The 14,686-nt window shown below is 31.9% G+C and overlaps 2 protein-coding genes across 2 annotated transcripts; both read right to left on the bottom strand.

The window, feature by feature from the left end:
- Window positions 1-981: 981 nt before the first annotated feature.
- On the bottom strand, window positions 982-3,618 carry LOC105171682 (uncharacterized). Its single transcript, XM_011092874.3, has one exon. It carries the CDS (start codon window positions 3,074-3,076, stop codon window positions 1,232-1,234), a length of 1,845 nt encoding a protein of 614 aa, XP_011091176.1. The 5' UTR covers window positions 3,077-3,618; the 3' UTR covers window positions 982-1,231.
- A 7,019-nt stretch (window positions 3,619-10,637) lies between these two features.
- LOC105171684 (uncharacterized protein At4g14450, chloroplastic-like) lies at window positions 10,638-11,182 on the bottom strand. The gene has a single exon (XM_011092875.3). The coding sequence runs from the start codon at window positions 11,078-11,080 to the stop codon at window positions 10,760-10,762; it is 321 nt and encodes a 106-aa protein (XP_011091177.1). The 5' UTR covers window positions 11,081-11,182; the 3' UTR covers window positions 10,638-10,759.
- Window positions 11,183-14,686: the final 3,504 nt, after the last annotated feature.

The raw sequence follows: 14,686 nt of genomic DNA, 5'->3' as shown, positions 1-14,686 counted from the left end.
GTAAAGCTCAAAGTTTTTTGTCTATTTTTTTAATACAGAAAATTTTTAACTAAATTTTAAAAATACATGAAAGTATTATATAATTTATCCTATAATTTATTTAAATTTGACCAATACAATTTGAATTAAATTTTTCCCAAAAAAAACCCACTGATCTCCACATCTCCCGAGTTACGCGCACGCCTTTTATAAGCGTTGGACGAAAAAAAGTACACAGATTCACAACTTCACTAGTACCCCAGCTCATGAATACGTACCGTATATGATGTACACGGTTGAAGATGTATAATTCCCGTAATAGCCTTAATGACTGATAACAAGACATGTATAATTGATATATGTGTTGGGCAAATTGCCATTGTACAAGCTAATCGGGGTATCCAAATTTTTTTCCAGATAACGGATCAGGCCCCAGAGCGGTGGTCCATAATCAAGTTGGTATCGGCCTATCGGGCCATTTGCAGATAACAGGTCATGCAATATCGGTGACCAACCCAACACGCATTTTACCTAATTCCACATCAGTTCATGCAATATCGGGCCGATCAAACGCAGATTGAGCCATTCATGGGAAATTCCTTAATACTAAGTTTAGAGGTGAAAGATGAGCCGAATTATTGAAGATTTAATTGAAATGGATGGGGAAAAGGCCAATTATTTGAGCTAGATTCATTAAACTAGAACAAGATGTTTCATATGATAATTTTAAAGTTTGGTTTGATTGGATTTATAAGAATAATAACAAAGATCAAAACTATTGAGCGCAGCTTGTTTAAATCCGGACTTGGATTAATATCATTTTGACAATTCCAGTTCGGATGTCGCAAGCAAGACAACTGAATTCTGACAGAGAGATGGAAACTGTTGTATCTCATTCTCAGACAAAAGAAAAAGAACTGAAACTCAGCACAAAGAAGCCAGCATTTCAAACAGTAAAAAACTATCTAAGAATTTTACATAGTTATACAAAGGCAATGAGCATTTGAAGAAAGGGATTCAATATCATAACTTGCAAGTATTTACTCTCAGAGCCAAACATATCAATGTCTTACAATCAAATACAGAAATCAAGTCTATTTTACAATAGACATCTTTGATATACAAAGCTCTGATATTCACAACGTGTAGAAGAACTATCATCGATCTACGTTATCATACAGCACGAGCGTGGAAAGTTAAGAAAATGACGACCAATGACTAAAAGCAGTGTAATCAAAACCTGAGCAAAGAATCAAGGATGAAATGAAGCACCGACTTGCAATTGCCACTCCATGCAGTCTTCTAAATCGAAACTACTAGCACAATCCAACAATGCATTTTGTTGTTGCTCGTATCGACATATGTAATTTAAACCAACAAGTAACTCGCATATGGATGCCTCCGTCTTTTCTCGATCAGCGAAATATATTGTCTGAAGCAAAAGAACGTTCGTCCTCGTGACAATTTGCTGTTGCTCGAAGTTACGCTCGCTTTGCCACCTGATCATGTTGTGTGCTAATGGGGCGAGCCACTTAAGCATTACATCGAGCCGTTCCCTCCAGTCATGGGCTAGAGGAGCATCATAAATAGCCAAATCTTTTATGTAAGACTTCAAACTAGTCTTCAATGTCTTTCTCAGGCTCGTTGGGAGCATCTGATAGAGATCATCTCTAGCCTCATCACCAACCAGATGTGGGTAGCGGAGCAGTTTCTCTAAGACAATGATTACGTTGGCATAGTGCAAGGCTAAAGCAGAGCCTCCTACAGTAGTAGGAGGCGCGTAAACCAGCAGACTACTCTTCGGACTGAACTTTGAGCCATCTATCAGACTGCCATTCGACTGCCTCTGGCCTCCATTGAAAGGATTGGAATTGATGGCATGAATAAAACAACCGGATAGATTCGGATGCTCTCTCTTAGCAACACTTGGCACACTAAAATGGCCCGAAACTTGACTACTTTGATCATCATAACTCACATGATCGTCGTCATCATCCACCTTGGAAGCAGAACTACTGAGACTTAAACATTCCATAAACATCCTCCCCGGTCCTGTACCACAAGCAAAATTGAAATCTTCTGGACGAAACAAGCGTCCATCATTCTTCTGGATTCCCACTTTGGGTCTTAAGCTTAGGGTTCTCTTCTCCAATCCTTCTTTTACAATTGGCCCTGAATGACAATAATCATCATGCTTGGACGAAATGGACTTTGTCAAACTACCATCCTTTTGGATCACTCTCCCTACATCCAACTGACCTGATTTCTGCCCAGGGTTCTGCTTCACACGCCTCAAACTCCCGCTAAGACCAACTTGTGATCCCAAAATTGAAGCACTAGAAACATCCCCTCTTGAATAGGCATCTCCAAACACAACATACATACGTGCACAAATTGTACACACAGTTCTTGCCAACAGCTCAACAATCTTATCATACGTCTGGTTCCAGAGCGAAACATCCTTTAAATGACTCACATCTTGCTTCTGCCATGTCAACTTCTGCTCAAAAGCTTTCCTACTCTCCTCATGCTGGTTCTGCTGAAACTTTTTGGTGGCAACCTCAAGTTCATTCATGACCTCCATTTCGGTGTACAAACTGGCTGTGGAACTCACATATCGCTCCATTTTCCTAACCATACTCTCCATATCCTTCACCAGAAACCCCAGCTCCTTAATATCAATCATCCCAGAAACAATATCCCCATAAACATGCTCAAACCCCTGCAGTGCTGGGATTGTACATTTCTTCCCTAACCTAGACACCACGCCAGCAACCCTATTCAAATCATCAAATTTCTCCACAAGGGCCAGCTCTAAGAGCTGCTTTTCATCACTAGATACAAGGGTTCTTATCCCCTCGGATTTTAAGATCTCATTCTTGAGCTTAAGGATCTCACTATCAGTCAAAGATTTGTGCAAATGAATAATCTTGGACATTACATTAGCTACTTCAAAAGACAGTATCCCAATAGTTTGTCTCTCTTGAACTCCCTGTTTTTTGTTTGAGGATTTTGTCGAATTCTCAAGATATAAAGCATGCTTTAAATTGCTACTCACCTGATTACCCATTTTCAATATCCAAAGCTCCGCAACCATCTCTGCCTCCTTCCGCCAACAGGATCTGAAATACAGGTTGCCCACTTCAGATCTGGCCAGCACTTCTCCACTAGTATTCGACCATCAAATGCTGCTAGCTAAGTCTCACACGCGTACTCGAAATTTTTTGCCAAGATTGTATCTTTAGCTTGAAAAAGCAAAAGGGCATTGAAGGGTCATGAATTTATGTCAAGAAAAGTGCAAACAAGAAGCCCAGAAGAAGAAAATGCGCGTGAGTGTGTGAAATCGGAGGTTTCAGCAGGCGTGGGAGAAAAGAATGAGAGTTGTGTGAAGGAGTGTAGTGTAATTGATTGATGAACAGAGGAGTGGAAAGAAAGAAGATTGGAGGGAAAAGAAAAGGAGGAGGAGATTTGATTGAGATTAAGGGCAACTTTTCCAATGCACTGTGTTGTGTGTGTGTGTGTGTGTGTGTGTGTTTGGGAGAGATTTGTAATGATTTATTTCAAAAAGGTAAGGAGGGCAGTTTGAAGAAGATGGCCCTCATCACTGTCTGAGAAATTCAAGTCTGCAACTTTCAGTTTGTTTTCTTGGTTTTTCCCTTTTTCCTCTTGTGTTTTTTGGCCATGCTTAATTTTTTACTATTTTCATTTTTATTTATAAAAATCAGTATGTGAATCTTTTAAATTTGTAGCCAAAATTGAAGTCCATGACTATAACGTCATGGGTTCAAATTCAAAATTCACCAACACGTTTGGATATTATTTTAATTTCATAACAGGTGTAAATTTTATATAAAAATAGTAATTTGATAGTAATGACTAATTTATCATTATTATAGTTATCGATTTTGTTAGATATAAATATTTGATATTAATAAATTTAATTTTATTTACTCAAAATAAAATAATAATCCATCCCCCCGGAAGAATCTTTTAAAATTGTTTGTGGAGATATCCTTTTGACCTTTTTTTTTTTTTTTTTCTACTTTTATTTTCAAGATTTAGCCACATAAGGAAATTTGAAAATAATGGTCAAAATCTTACAAGAAAATGTGTAAGAATTAAGATGAGACACTTTTACAGGTTTGCATTTATGAAGATGATTCAAATGGAATGGGCAGAGAGCTGGTAATCTTCAACTCCAAATCAATATACATTTTCAATTTATGTCTTCCATTAAAAATAGGGGTTGGATATTTACCTACCTACAGTAAAATGGTTGGACTGTCTTTAGTAAGCCATATGCATATATGTGTGCGAGTTAGATACTCAAAATTAAATTCATCCAACATGTTTGAGGCCTCTCCTAACCCAAAATTCTAATCATGTTTGGTAAAAAAAAAAAATTCAAAAAATTTTGAAAAAAATAAGTAAAATTATATTTCACAATTTAAAAGAGTATTTTGGTCAGTTCACCATAAAAATAAATGAAAACTTAATGTAGACTAATGATTGGGCTAACAGTTAGACGACTGTTAAAAGTTAGGAGTATTGATAATTTTTCAAACAATAAAAAATATTTAAAATTATGACAAATTTTAAAGAAGCTCGTTATAATTTACTCATTATATGATAAGTGTAATAATTGAAAATGGGTCAAAATTTATTACAGCATTTTACTTGTTGATGTAAATTGAAAACAAGTTCTTTATATCTTTAATTTTTTTCAAGTTGCAATATAAAAAAAAAAAAAAAAACACACAAAGTTACCTCCATACAAGAAAAGACAAAAATTAGGTTGAATCACATCTGCCCCAATTCTTGTGAAGAATTACGTTGAGCCCCACAGCTTGTCTGAAATAACATCCAAAGTGCATGTACTTGGGGGCTGCCTGCAAATAATACTTTTATCTGGTCAGAAAAGTGAAAACACCATTTTAGGGGAACAAAGTCTGAACAAATTCTAGCAAACAAAATCGGAAAGTGAATGGCAGTTAAAAGTGCTGCACCACATAAAATCCATCATGAAGCTGTTGAGGTCAATGGCATAAAGAGAAACTATTAATTTTATATTTTTCAACTTTTTATTAATATTAATCTTAGGTAATATTTTCAATTTAACTTGTAACTACTACCACTATCTATTTCTTTTTTCTTTATATTTCAAGAAAGACGTTAAAGTACCGGTATAACATTTTGTAACGATCAGATTCTTTTAATTGAGTCTATAAATTTAACTCAATTTAATTTTTTATTTATTTAAAAAAAATAGAGGGAGAGAGATTAAGTATGAAACGTAACACGGGATCTTAGAATATCATATTCGGACTGGATTTTTGACAAACCTACGAATACTAAAATTGAAAAAATAAAGAAAAAAAAAAAGGAATATGGGAAAGGGGAAAGAAATTAAAATTTTTCTTTGGGTTGTGAACTAAAATGGAATGTGAAAGGAGGAAAAGATTATGGAATCTTGAATTCTAACATCCCTTTTCACAATTCTGACTAACTTGGAAGGGTGAGTGGATGAGATTGGGAGTGAATGGGTTTATTACAAGAAAAGGCCAAATTAGCAGATGGAAACTTGTCTAAGTTATGGGGTTGTAATGTCAAAAAGTAAGTAATAGTTGGAGTTGGTGACTTTGCTCTCACAAAAGACAAACCCTACTTACAACACTTGATAGGGATATATATATATATATATCCCATGACAACAACAAATGACAAAGGTAAGAAACCTGTAACACCTATTTATACTAGTTTTGATATTTAATACAATTGTGGATTTGGCAAAACTAATGCCATTATACTTGAGCATCTTATCATGTGAAAATATAATTATTTGGTGATTCAAATATCATGTGATGTGCACTCTCTGTGCTTGGGGGTAAATTATAGCTGCTTCATGTAAGGTTTGTATAAATTTCTTTTTTTTTTAGATAAAAGGGATGAACTATTATTAATTGAAATAAGTAGATTATAAGTACCATTATTTCTGACGACATTAATATCTAACAAAGACTATTACAATAGTCATATCATGTTCAATATCACCTACCGTTATAGTAGATAACAACTGTTGTTATACAGCAGACAACATCCCATGCACCTGGTGAGATTTGAACTTATAACCTCTAAAATCATGAGACATCAATTTCTCCAACTGAGTTAAGCCTCATTGGCTTAAAGTTTGCATAGTATTGTTGTTCGAAAAATTACAAATACTTTCCACAAATGAAAAAATAATTCATTGGCCCCTAACGTTGAGGGGGAAACTGCTTTACCCTTGTTGATTTTCTTTTTTTTTTTATTATTATTATTAAAAAAAAGAGAATGTTTGAAAAACTGTAAAAAAAAAATATATATTAGGGTGTATAAAGTAAATATCCATAGAGCATATTGATTCATAAATTTTTTGTAAAAAAATTTAAAATATATATAAAAATTATAATTTATAATTCAAAAAAAAATATTTTGGTCAGTTCATCATAAAAATTAGTTAGAAACCTAATAGAGACTAACGGAGTGGACTTTGCTAAAACAAATGTTAAAATCCAAAAGTATTTGTAATTTCTCAAATAACGAGAAGTTATTTATAATTATGTCAAATATCATAAGAAGTGGTTGTAATTTAGCCTTGTTTACAAAATAAGATGTAATATAATATATTGATTATGTCCGAATTAATGAAGTATAACATTATCCGAATACTTGTGCTGTTGAGTAATAAATATACATGGAATAGTTAGTAATAGGGTGAATTTTACGCAATAATTCAGATGTATAAATATTAAGACTGTGTGTTTAATATTTAAATTTTAGCTAAATTTCGAATTATTTTTGGGTATCAGGTCTCCAAGATCAGTTAAATGGAGTTGGGCGACATTAAAATAAAACGTAATTATTCTCTTTAATTAGGTTAATTACAGGACTAGTCATCAGCTCCATATATAAATTAATTGACTGGAGTCAACATGGGCGTCAATCATGTGTTGGTGTTGAGAAAGTTGGATAAATAACCCTCCCAAAAGTCTTCAATTTGTTAACAACTACTATATACTGCCAAACATGAATTTAAATAGCTACCATCCACAAATATCCAAACTAAATTGTACATTTATGTCTTCTTTTTGTACTTTGAGGAATAATATGAATATTTGACAAGTCCATGTGCCCACGGAATTATTAATACTACAAAATAATAAGTTATAATATGAAAATTGTCACTAATATAGTTATCATGATAATAAATCTGTTACAATTGTCGATAGCGATAATTTATATAAATTCTTTTTACTAATAAGTAATGAGTTATATATTGGTAAATAATATATGTAGATATATATCTTTATTTTTTTAATAAATGATAATTAAATTATAATCTCAATATATATATCAATCAGTATTTCAATGTATCCATCAATAACATTCAAACTACAAAACTAACAATAAGATAATAAACTCACGTAAGATAAAAAAAACACTCACATGTTAAATGAAACTTGAATCACAACGGCGTACGTGTTCGTCGTGTCTCAATTTTAATCATCATGTCATGACCTCATCTGTAGTATATCTTTAGTGCCAATTTTAAAAGGGTAAATTACAACGGTCTATCTTAAAATTTATCAGAATTATAAATGTCCTAACAAATACCTCCTTGTGACAGATCATTGTAGAGGGTATTTATAATTTCAAATGGATATTTACAATTTTTCAAACAACGAGAAGATATTTATAATTATAACGAACTTACGAGAGCCCATTATAATTTACGTGCCCATTTTAAAATTAATAATTGATATTTTTGTCACTAATATTAAACTTTTGTTGGTTGTATGATTCAAATGATAAAGATCCTTATGATAATTGAATGTACACATATAAATATATATATTACAATTTTTATATATAACTATTTTCTTCAACAATTATTAAAAAAAAAAAACCGTGATCCTATAGATAGAAGAAGATATAAAGCAACATGTTTGTATTATTTTTTTGGTTTTGGATTTAGCCCTCTTTGTGTTGTAGATGGCAAGAGGAAAAGTAAAAGTCGTCCTACTGAAAATGAAATAAAGCAATTACAACAAATAAAATTGTATAACACGCTATATACATAAAAACGTTATAGACGCTTTTCAAATTGGACCATTTGACACTTTCTCAAGAATAAACTTAAGATAAAAATAAATAACTACTTAAAATACTTTTTTCTATGGGCAGCTGAACAAATAATTGTTGTTTCTCTTTGATGTTGGTCTCCATGAAGAATATGGTGAGCTTTGGAAAGTTGCAACTCTTTTAGTAGTTGTGGGAGTTGCCTATTAAAACAAGTGCAATTACATATTTCATTTTCACTTGCCAAATTTCAATAGTCACAATCTTGAATTTTTTTTTTTACACGGTTGTCTGAAGATTAGTTCTTGGTTGACCTACTCATCGAGGTATAATCAAATACATGTGTAATAACTATTTGATTGATTGGTAAAGTGTGAGCCGATTTTGAATTTTTAGTATTTCGGTTGTGTTTGTGTTTTTAATCGATAATTTGCATTTATAATTTTATAGATAGGAATGTACTGTAATTGGTTTTGAAGAAAATCATGTGATGTTCAGGTTTGTGAATTTGTAACTACGAAAAATATACGATAAACAACAATAAAATTTTATATATATAGGGATTTAATGTTAATTGAAACTACTGTATCGATCCATTCGAAAAAATCTAGAACCCCTTTGCCCTACTAGGGTATTTTGTGGTGGACCCCACATCAGTAGAAATCGACAATGAATATGTATATACTTGTCAGAATATCATTTTATAATAATATAATATTTTAGAAGAAAAATCGTCTAAAAAATTAAATTTGTGGCAATTGGACTTTGTTGAGTGATGTTTATATATATAACAAAAAATTATATATACTAAGTTGATGATTGCAATTATTAGCTCTTTCTACATAATCTTTTGGCCCCAAATCATTAGCTCAACTTTTAACATCTTTCATCTGAAGGAATGTTGAACTTTTCCTTATTAAAGTAAGAAAAGAAGAAGGCTATGATTTTTCTTTTAAATAATCAAAAGGATTTACCATTATCTATAACACATAGCACATTCTTTTAGGAAACAACCCACACACACACACACACAAAATGATAATGAGGGAAAGGAAAAGGTAAAAGGGCAAAAGAGAGGAGAAGGGGATAAGGGGTGGAGAACAGGAAAAACCAAGGAAATGAAGGGGAAAAAGGCAAACAAGGCATGTTTGGATCCATGCATATTCAACTTCCAATCCTCCAAGTTTTTTGTTTTTCGTCGATGCAGCCTAACTTAGTTGGCTAAAACAAGACTCTATGACTGTAACGTAATTTGTTTGAATCCTATTATTATATGGGTTGGTATTTTACTTTAATAATTAGTGAATCGATTATTATAATTATCAGTAATTGACGTCACGATATGATTGTAATAAACGAAATTTGAACACGTGAAAAAGCATCCTTGTTGGATTTGCATTAAAACAACCCTATTATGTGGGCTTTCTGTGGCCCCCAAATTGGGACAAAATCTGAAATGTCATGCAAACCTCCGGACAAGCCCATTGCTCCAATTTATGTATGATAACCTTAACTAAGCCCACGGAGTAGAATTCCCTTTTCCATTTTTCTTTTCTTTTTTGGTAATAAAAAGTATACACGGGACTCAAAAATTTTAATTGGATAAAGAAAAATCATCAATTAATGACAAGGTCCACAACCTTAGTACTCCACATCAATTATTTGAACTAGTCGTCAGTGCACACTCAATACGTTTGCAAAGACTGATGGAGACAGTCAATACATGAGCATACACATATTTGCAAATTCAAATTCCAACCTAATTGGACGATGATGGAAATAAAATAAACTTTACACATCACACAACCAATTCATTGAACTGCTTCTCACTTCCAATTCTAATTTCTTCCGTTTCCCAATGTTGTATATGCAGATTTTTTTTTTTCTTTTTTTATTAATATAAATAAAAAAATTATAATAAAGCAATTTGTCAATTCAATTAGTATATCAATATGACTAATAATACTGTAATAACTCACATAAAATGAGACAAATTATCATACAAAAGTATGACAAATATTCACATGTTTAATGAGGCTGATACTCATAATATTGAATTTGTGCGTAGGTCCTCAATCTTAATTTTAACTAGTAACTTGAGTCATTATTTGTATTGTATACGTAGATTCAAAAAGTAACATTGGTTATTATGGTGAAGAAAAATGTCATTAAAAATTTTCTCCATGGCTAAACAAGTCATTTTGTCCCTTTTCTCGTCCTATCTCAACAAATATGGAAATGTTTAATGGTTGAGTCAGTTGTTCAATTTTCTATTATAAATCCTGTTCCACATACTACTTTATTTAATATTCACACGTTATTTTTTTTTTTATATAAATATGACATTGTGTGTTTTATTTTAGAAAAAAATTATATATTTACAGGGTCTATATTGAATAAAATAAAAGATAAAATAAATAAAAAATTCGATCATTGAGATGAGATTTTATGTTGGGAGTGGTTGAATATTTTGTGTCATTTTATGTGAATTTATTATAAGTTATTGTTAGAAGGTAAAGAAATAGAGATGAGAAGAAGGATTAGGGTTAAAAAAATTAAAAGTCTATTAAATCCTGAATTCATGTGGAGTAGTACAGTAAAAAATAGTTACCCCGAGCAAAAAAGATAAAGAGTTAAAACGAGTAACGGAAAAAAGCAACTGTCATCTCTCTAAACTTCCTGTGCAAACAAAAGGCACAAACGGCGCCGGCTCGTAATAGAACGGCGCCGCCGGGTGCTGCCACTCCTTCGTAACCACCACCGCTTTGTCGGCCACGGCAGCCGATTCCTTATTACTATTGCCACAAGATTTGATCTCGGCCAAGGGATGATCGGATGTGGGCGACTGAACCAACGGCGACAAAAGCGGTATCGCCACGTTCCATTCCGTCACCGGACTGATCTGTATCGACGCCGGCGCCCTCCTCTGCAACCTTGTCGACTGGCGCCGGGACCCCGGCCTCCGATTGCCAACATCCGCCATATATATATCAGCAACCAAAAGTCTTGAAAATTTGTTGTGGAGCAGTATAGAGATAGGGAGAGAGTAGAAGGAATTGGTGATGGGAGAGAGGGAAGATGGGGGTGAGGGGTATATAAATGAGGGGCACGTGGGGTGCACGCTTCGGAGGAGGAATTGAAAATGAGGAAGATTTTTCAGTCAAAGGTTGTTAAGAAGTAAAATCAAATAAAAATGTTTGATTTTGATGGAATCGGCTTCGGCTCAAAATGAATGTTGTTGAGCTGCTCATTTTCACCACTTTTTATTTCTTGATTTATTCATAAATAAGTTAATTGGTACCTTAGTTGCATCCTTAACATCATTTTGATATCTAACTAATATTTTTAATTTATTTATATTATTTTTTAAATAATAACTATTTTATGTTTAAATTTTCATATAAAAAGTATATAGATACTTAAAAAATTTGCATAAATATCAATCAATATATTTCATCATTTATTTTTTAGTCATTCTACTTTTATATTCGTATTTGATTATTAAGATTATTATATTTTTCCTACTTTGGTATTTTTTACTATGTTGATTTTTAATACATATAAAAATATATTGTTAAATAATTTATATAATAGTCAAGTAAGTCCAGTCAAGGACTATATTTTGTTCTAATAAATATAATAAAGATATGGGACATAAGTACTTTCATTCATCGTCAAAGGTATTTATTTGCATTCATATTGGAGATATTAAAATTTATCACCGCAAAAATTTAAATTTAGATTCAAGAGTTTAAATTTTATATTATAAATTTTCAAAAGTTAAACAATCTTGGATTTAAGTTTAATATAATTAAATACTAAATAATAAGTTACTTACAAATATTTATGATAAAATTAGTAAAAAGTAATATAATTATCAAGTATAATAATCAAATATAAAATTGAAAGTATGGTTCAAATAAAGGGATAATATATTGATCAATTGAAGTTTATGCAATTTTTTCTTTGGTATTTGCCCCCTCCCCCCTCCCCCTCCCAAACAAATTTATTTTCTAAAACCCAAGATAAAGAAGTGGATTCCCATTCTGAATGAACAACATATAGTAAGAGGCTCAACGCTTTTTCCTTATTTAAGACTAATACAACGGGATCTAAAAATAAGATCAATCAACAAGTCTAAACGCCAGATAGCAGGGTGGCCATATCATCTAGATTCTCTATGGACGAGACACATGTCCTAAAGAATCTCCAAATGATGCTCTCTATATTAACAAAATCAACTGGATAAAATTCTCTACTTTTAGGTTGATTAGACAAGACTCGTTCAGACAATTATAATTACCAAAAGATAACTTCAGATCAGGTATGGATGTTTGTTACCTTTATAAAGCTAACATTCAAGGGTTTTCGTTGATACGCCAAATTGCTTATATCCAACTCTCTCTATAAATAGAGGTCTTATTGCAGTCAAAAAATAAGTCACTTTCACGTTATCTTATCACACTTTCACTCTCGGACAACAAGGCTACACTTTCCCTGCTTATTTTTTGCACTCCCCTAGCTTATTTTAACTTCCATTTCTATATCTAAGCACTCCTCATTATTATTTCAGTATTATCTCGAGTTATTTTGAGTTTTATTTTATTTTAGCAATTTAGTTACTAACTTAAATATCAAAGTGTTAATCTCTATTTTGCATATTAGTCCTCAAATGATTTTAAAATTTCACAATAGCCTTTCGACCCATATGGTGCTACTGGACCCCTGTGCACATCAGGTATATTAATTATTTTATTTTAGTATCTAAGGTAAAATGGTCATTGACAATAGAAAAAATAAGTAAAAGATATGAATTTTATGTATCAAAGTGATATTAATGACAAAACTTGAATACATAACGAGTCGTTCTTAATTACTCAATTACCCGTATGGTGTTAATACAAAAATCAAGTATCAAAATAAATTTTACTCATTAAGAAATTTAAGATTGAATTACTTTAATATAACAATAGTAAGTAAACATGTATTTATTATTTTGAACTCCTAGTACTATAATTGTCGTTTTCTTTTTATTATATTTCTTGAACAAGTGTATAATGAAATAAATAAATATTTTTTACTATGTAACAATTATTAGATGGAACGCCTATATATCACAGTGGAGTGCGATTGGGTTGTCTCACCCCCACAGGTATGCTAAATTATTCAACTCAAATCCTTCATTAACGTCAATTCCCAAATTATTATATTTTTTTATATAAAATAAGAGGTTAGATCAAATAAACTCACAAAATCACTCTAATCCCAACAAGTAAATTAGGAAGTTCAAGAAAATAGAATTGTCTTTTCTTTTATAGGGACAAATTAGGAAGTTCAAGAAAATAGAATTGATAGAATTTATCCAAAATAAAAAAAAATTAGAAATAAGAATAATTATGTGGTGGTGGAGCTGAGAAAGCCGCTGAGCCATACTGAAAGGCGTCAGCACGGCGCCAACGAATCCAGCTAAGCGCAACTACTTTCCAACCTAACGGCTAAAATTGGTTTGACCAGAACAAATCTGTAATCCTTTATTGTAACGGAATCTCGGGCGGGGGCACTCACGGGCGTCAAGTTTTGCCGTTAACTAACTGGGCATCCGTGATTCATATAATCCTCTGTTGCAGTGCATGAGATGAGAACGGTTCAGATGGTGCTACGTGGCTATTTGTGGTCCTTCAACTAACAAAGGGCGCATGTTAAGTGCACGTGAGGTGGAGATTTGGTGGGTTATCATCATTGTCTGCTTATGACACACCTTTTTATCTCTCCTTTTCTCTTTTTTATTTTTTCAGTAACCATTATTTTAATATCTCAATGAATTAAGAAATGTACCCACTTGATTCATACATTAATTTACATAAATAAAGTAGATTTATACGAATTCAATCACATAATTTTAAATTTCTTTATATTTTAATTTTAAGCACTAATTTAAGATATCATTGGCATATCATCTGTAATGTATTGGTTGCATCATTTCATGATATTGAAATTGACAATAATATAATTATTATAAAATAATTATAGTGATATTGCTTTATATAATTTTATAATTTATATTCAAATTGGATTGCTACTCATGTGAGCTGCATCCAACTTCTATTATTAGTTGTATGATTTCTTTATTTTAAATTTTCAATCCAACGATGGAAAAAGAAATAAAATGATAAATTTTGGACAGATAGATGATTGCTGCAAAGAAATTGGAATACTTTCTGACCTTTCTGGCCCAGATTTTTGTTGTTATTGATCATTGATCAATTCAACAAGTTAAAATTTTGATTGAAATTAATGGATTTTATTCAAACGTACCATAACCCGTCAATGATGTCTTAAATAATAGCTAAGCCTGAAAATCCATAAACATATTCAAAATTAAGTGTCCTAATTCCAACACACATGCAGATATTCATACTTTGTCAAAATTATTATAATTTATTTTTATTATTCTTAATTATACTGATATTTTAAATAAAAAATAAAATATTAATATAATCATATACCGCTGAAAAATACCATCACTCAATCTATAATAGTAAGATTTCGTGACATATCATTTTATTATAATCAGGAACATTCCTCATCA

The sequence above is a fragment of the Sesamum indicum genome, linkage group LG10 (genome assembly GCF_026168435.1).
Source record: "Sesamum indicum cultivar Baizhima isolate 11 linkage group LG10, ASM2616843v1, whole genome shotgun sequence".
Lineage (NCBI taxonomy): Eukaryota > Viridiplantae > Streptophyta > Magnoliopsida > Lamiales > Pedaliaceae > Sesamum > Sesamum indicum.
This window is presented reverse-complemented; position numbering and strand designations above follow the sequence as displayed.

Excerpts from the sequence above, each read along its gene's own strand:
- LOC105171682 (XM_011092874.3), bottom strand. The coding sequence starts at position 3,076 with ATGGTTGCGGAGCTTTGGATATTGAAAATGGGTAATCAGGTGAGTAGC.
- LOC105171684 (XM_011092875.3), bottom strand. The coding sequence starts at position 11,080 with ATGGCGGATGTTGGCAATCGGAGGCCGGGGTCCCGGCGCCAGTCGACA.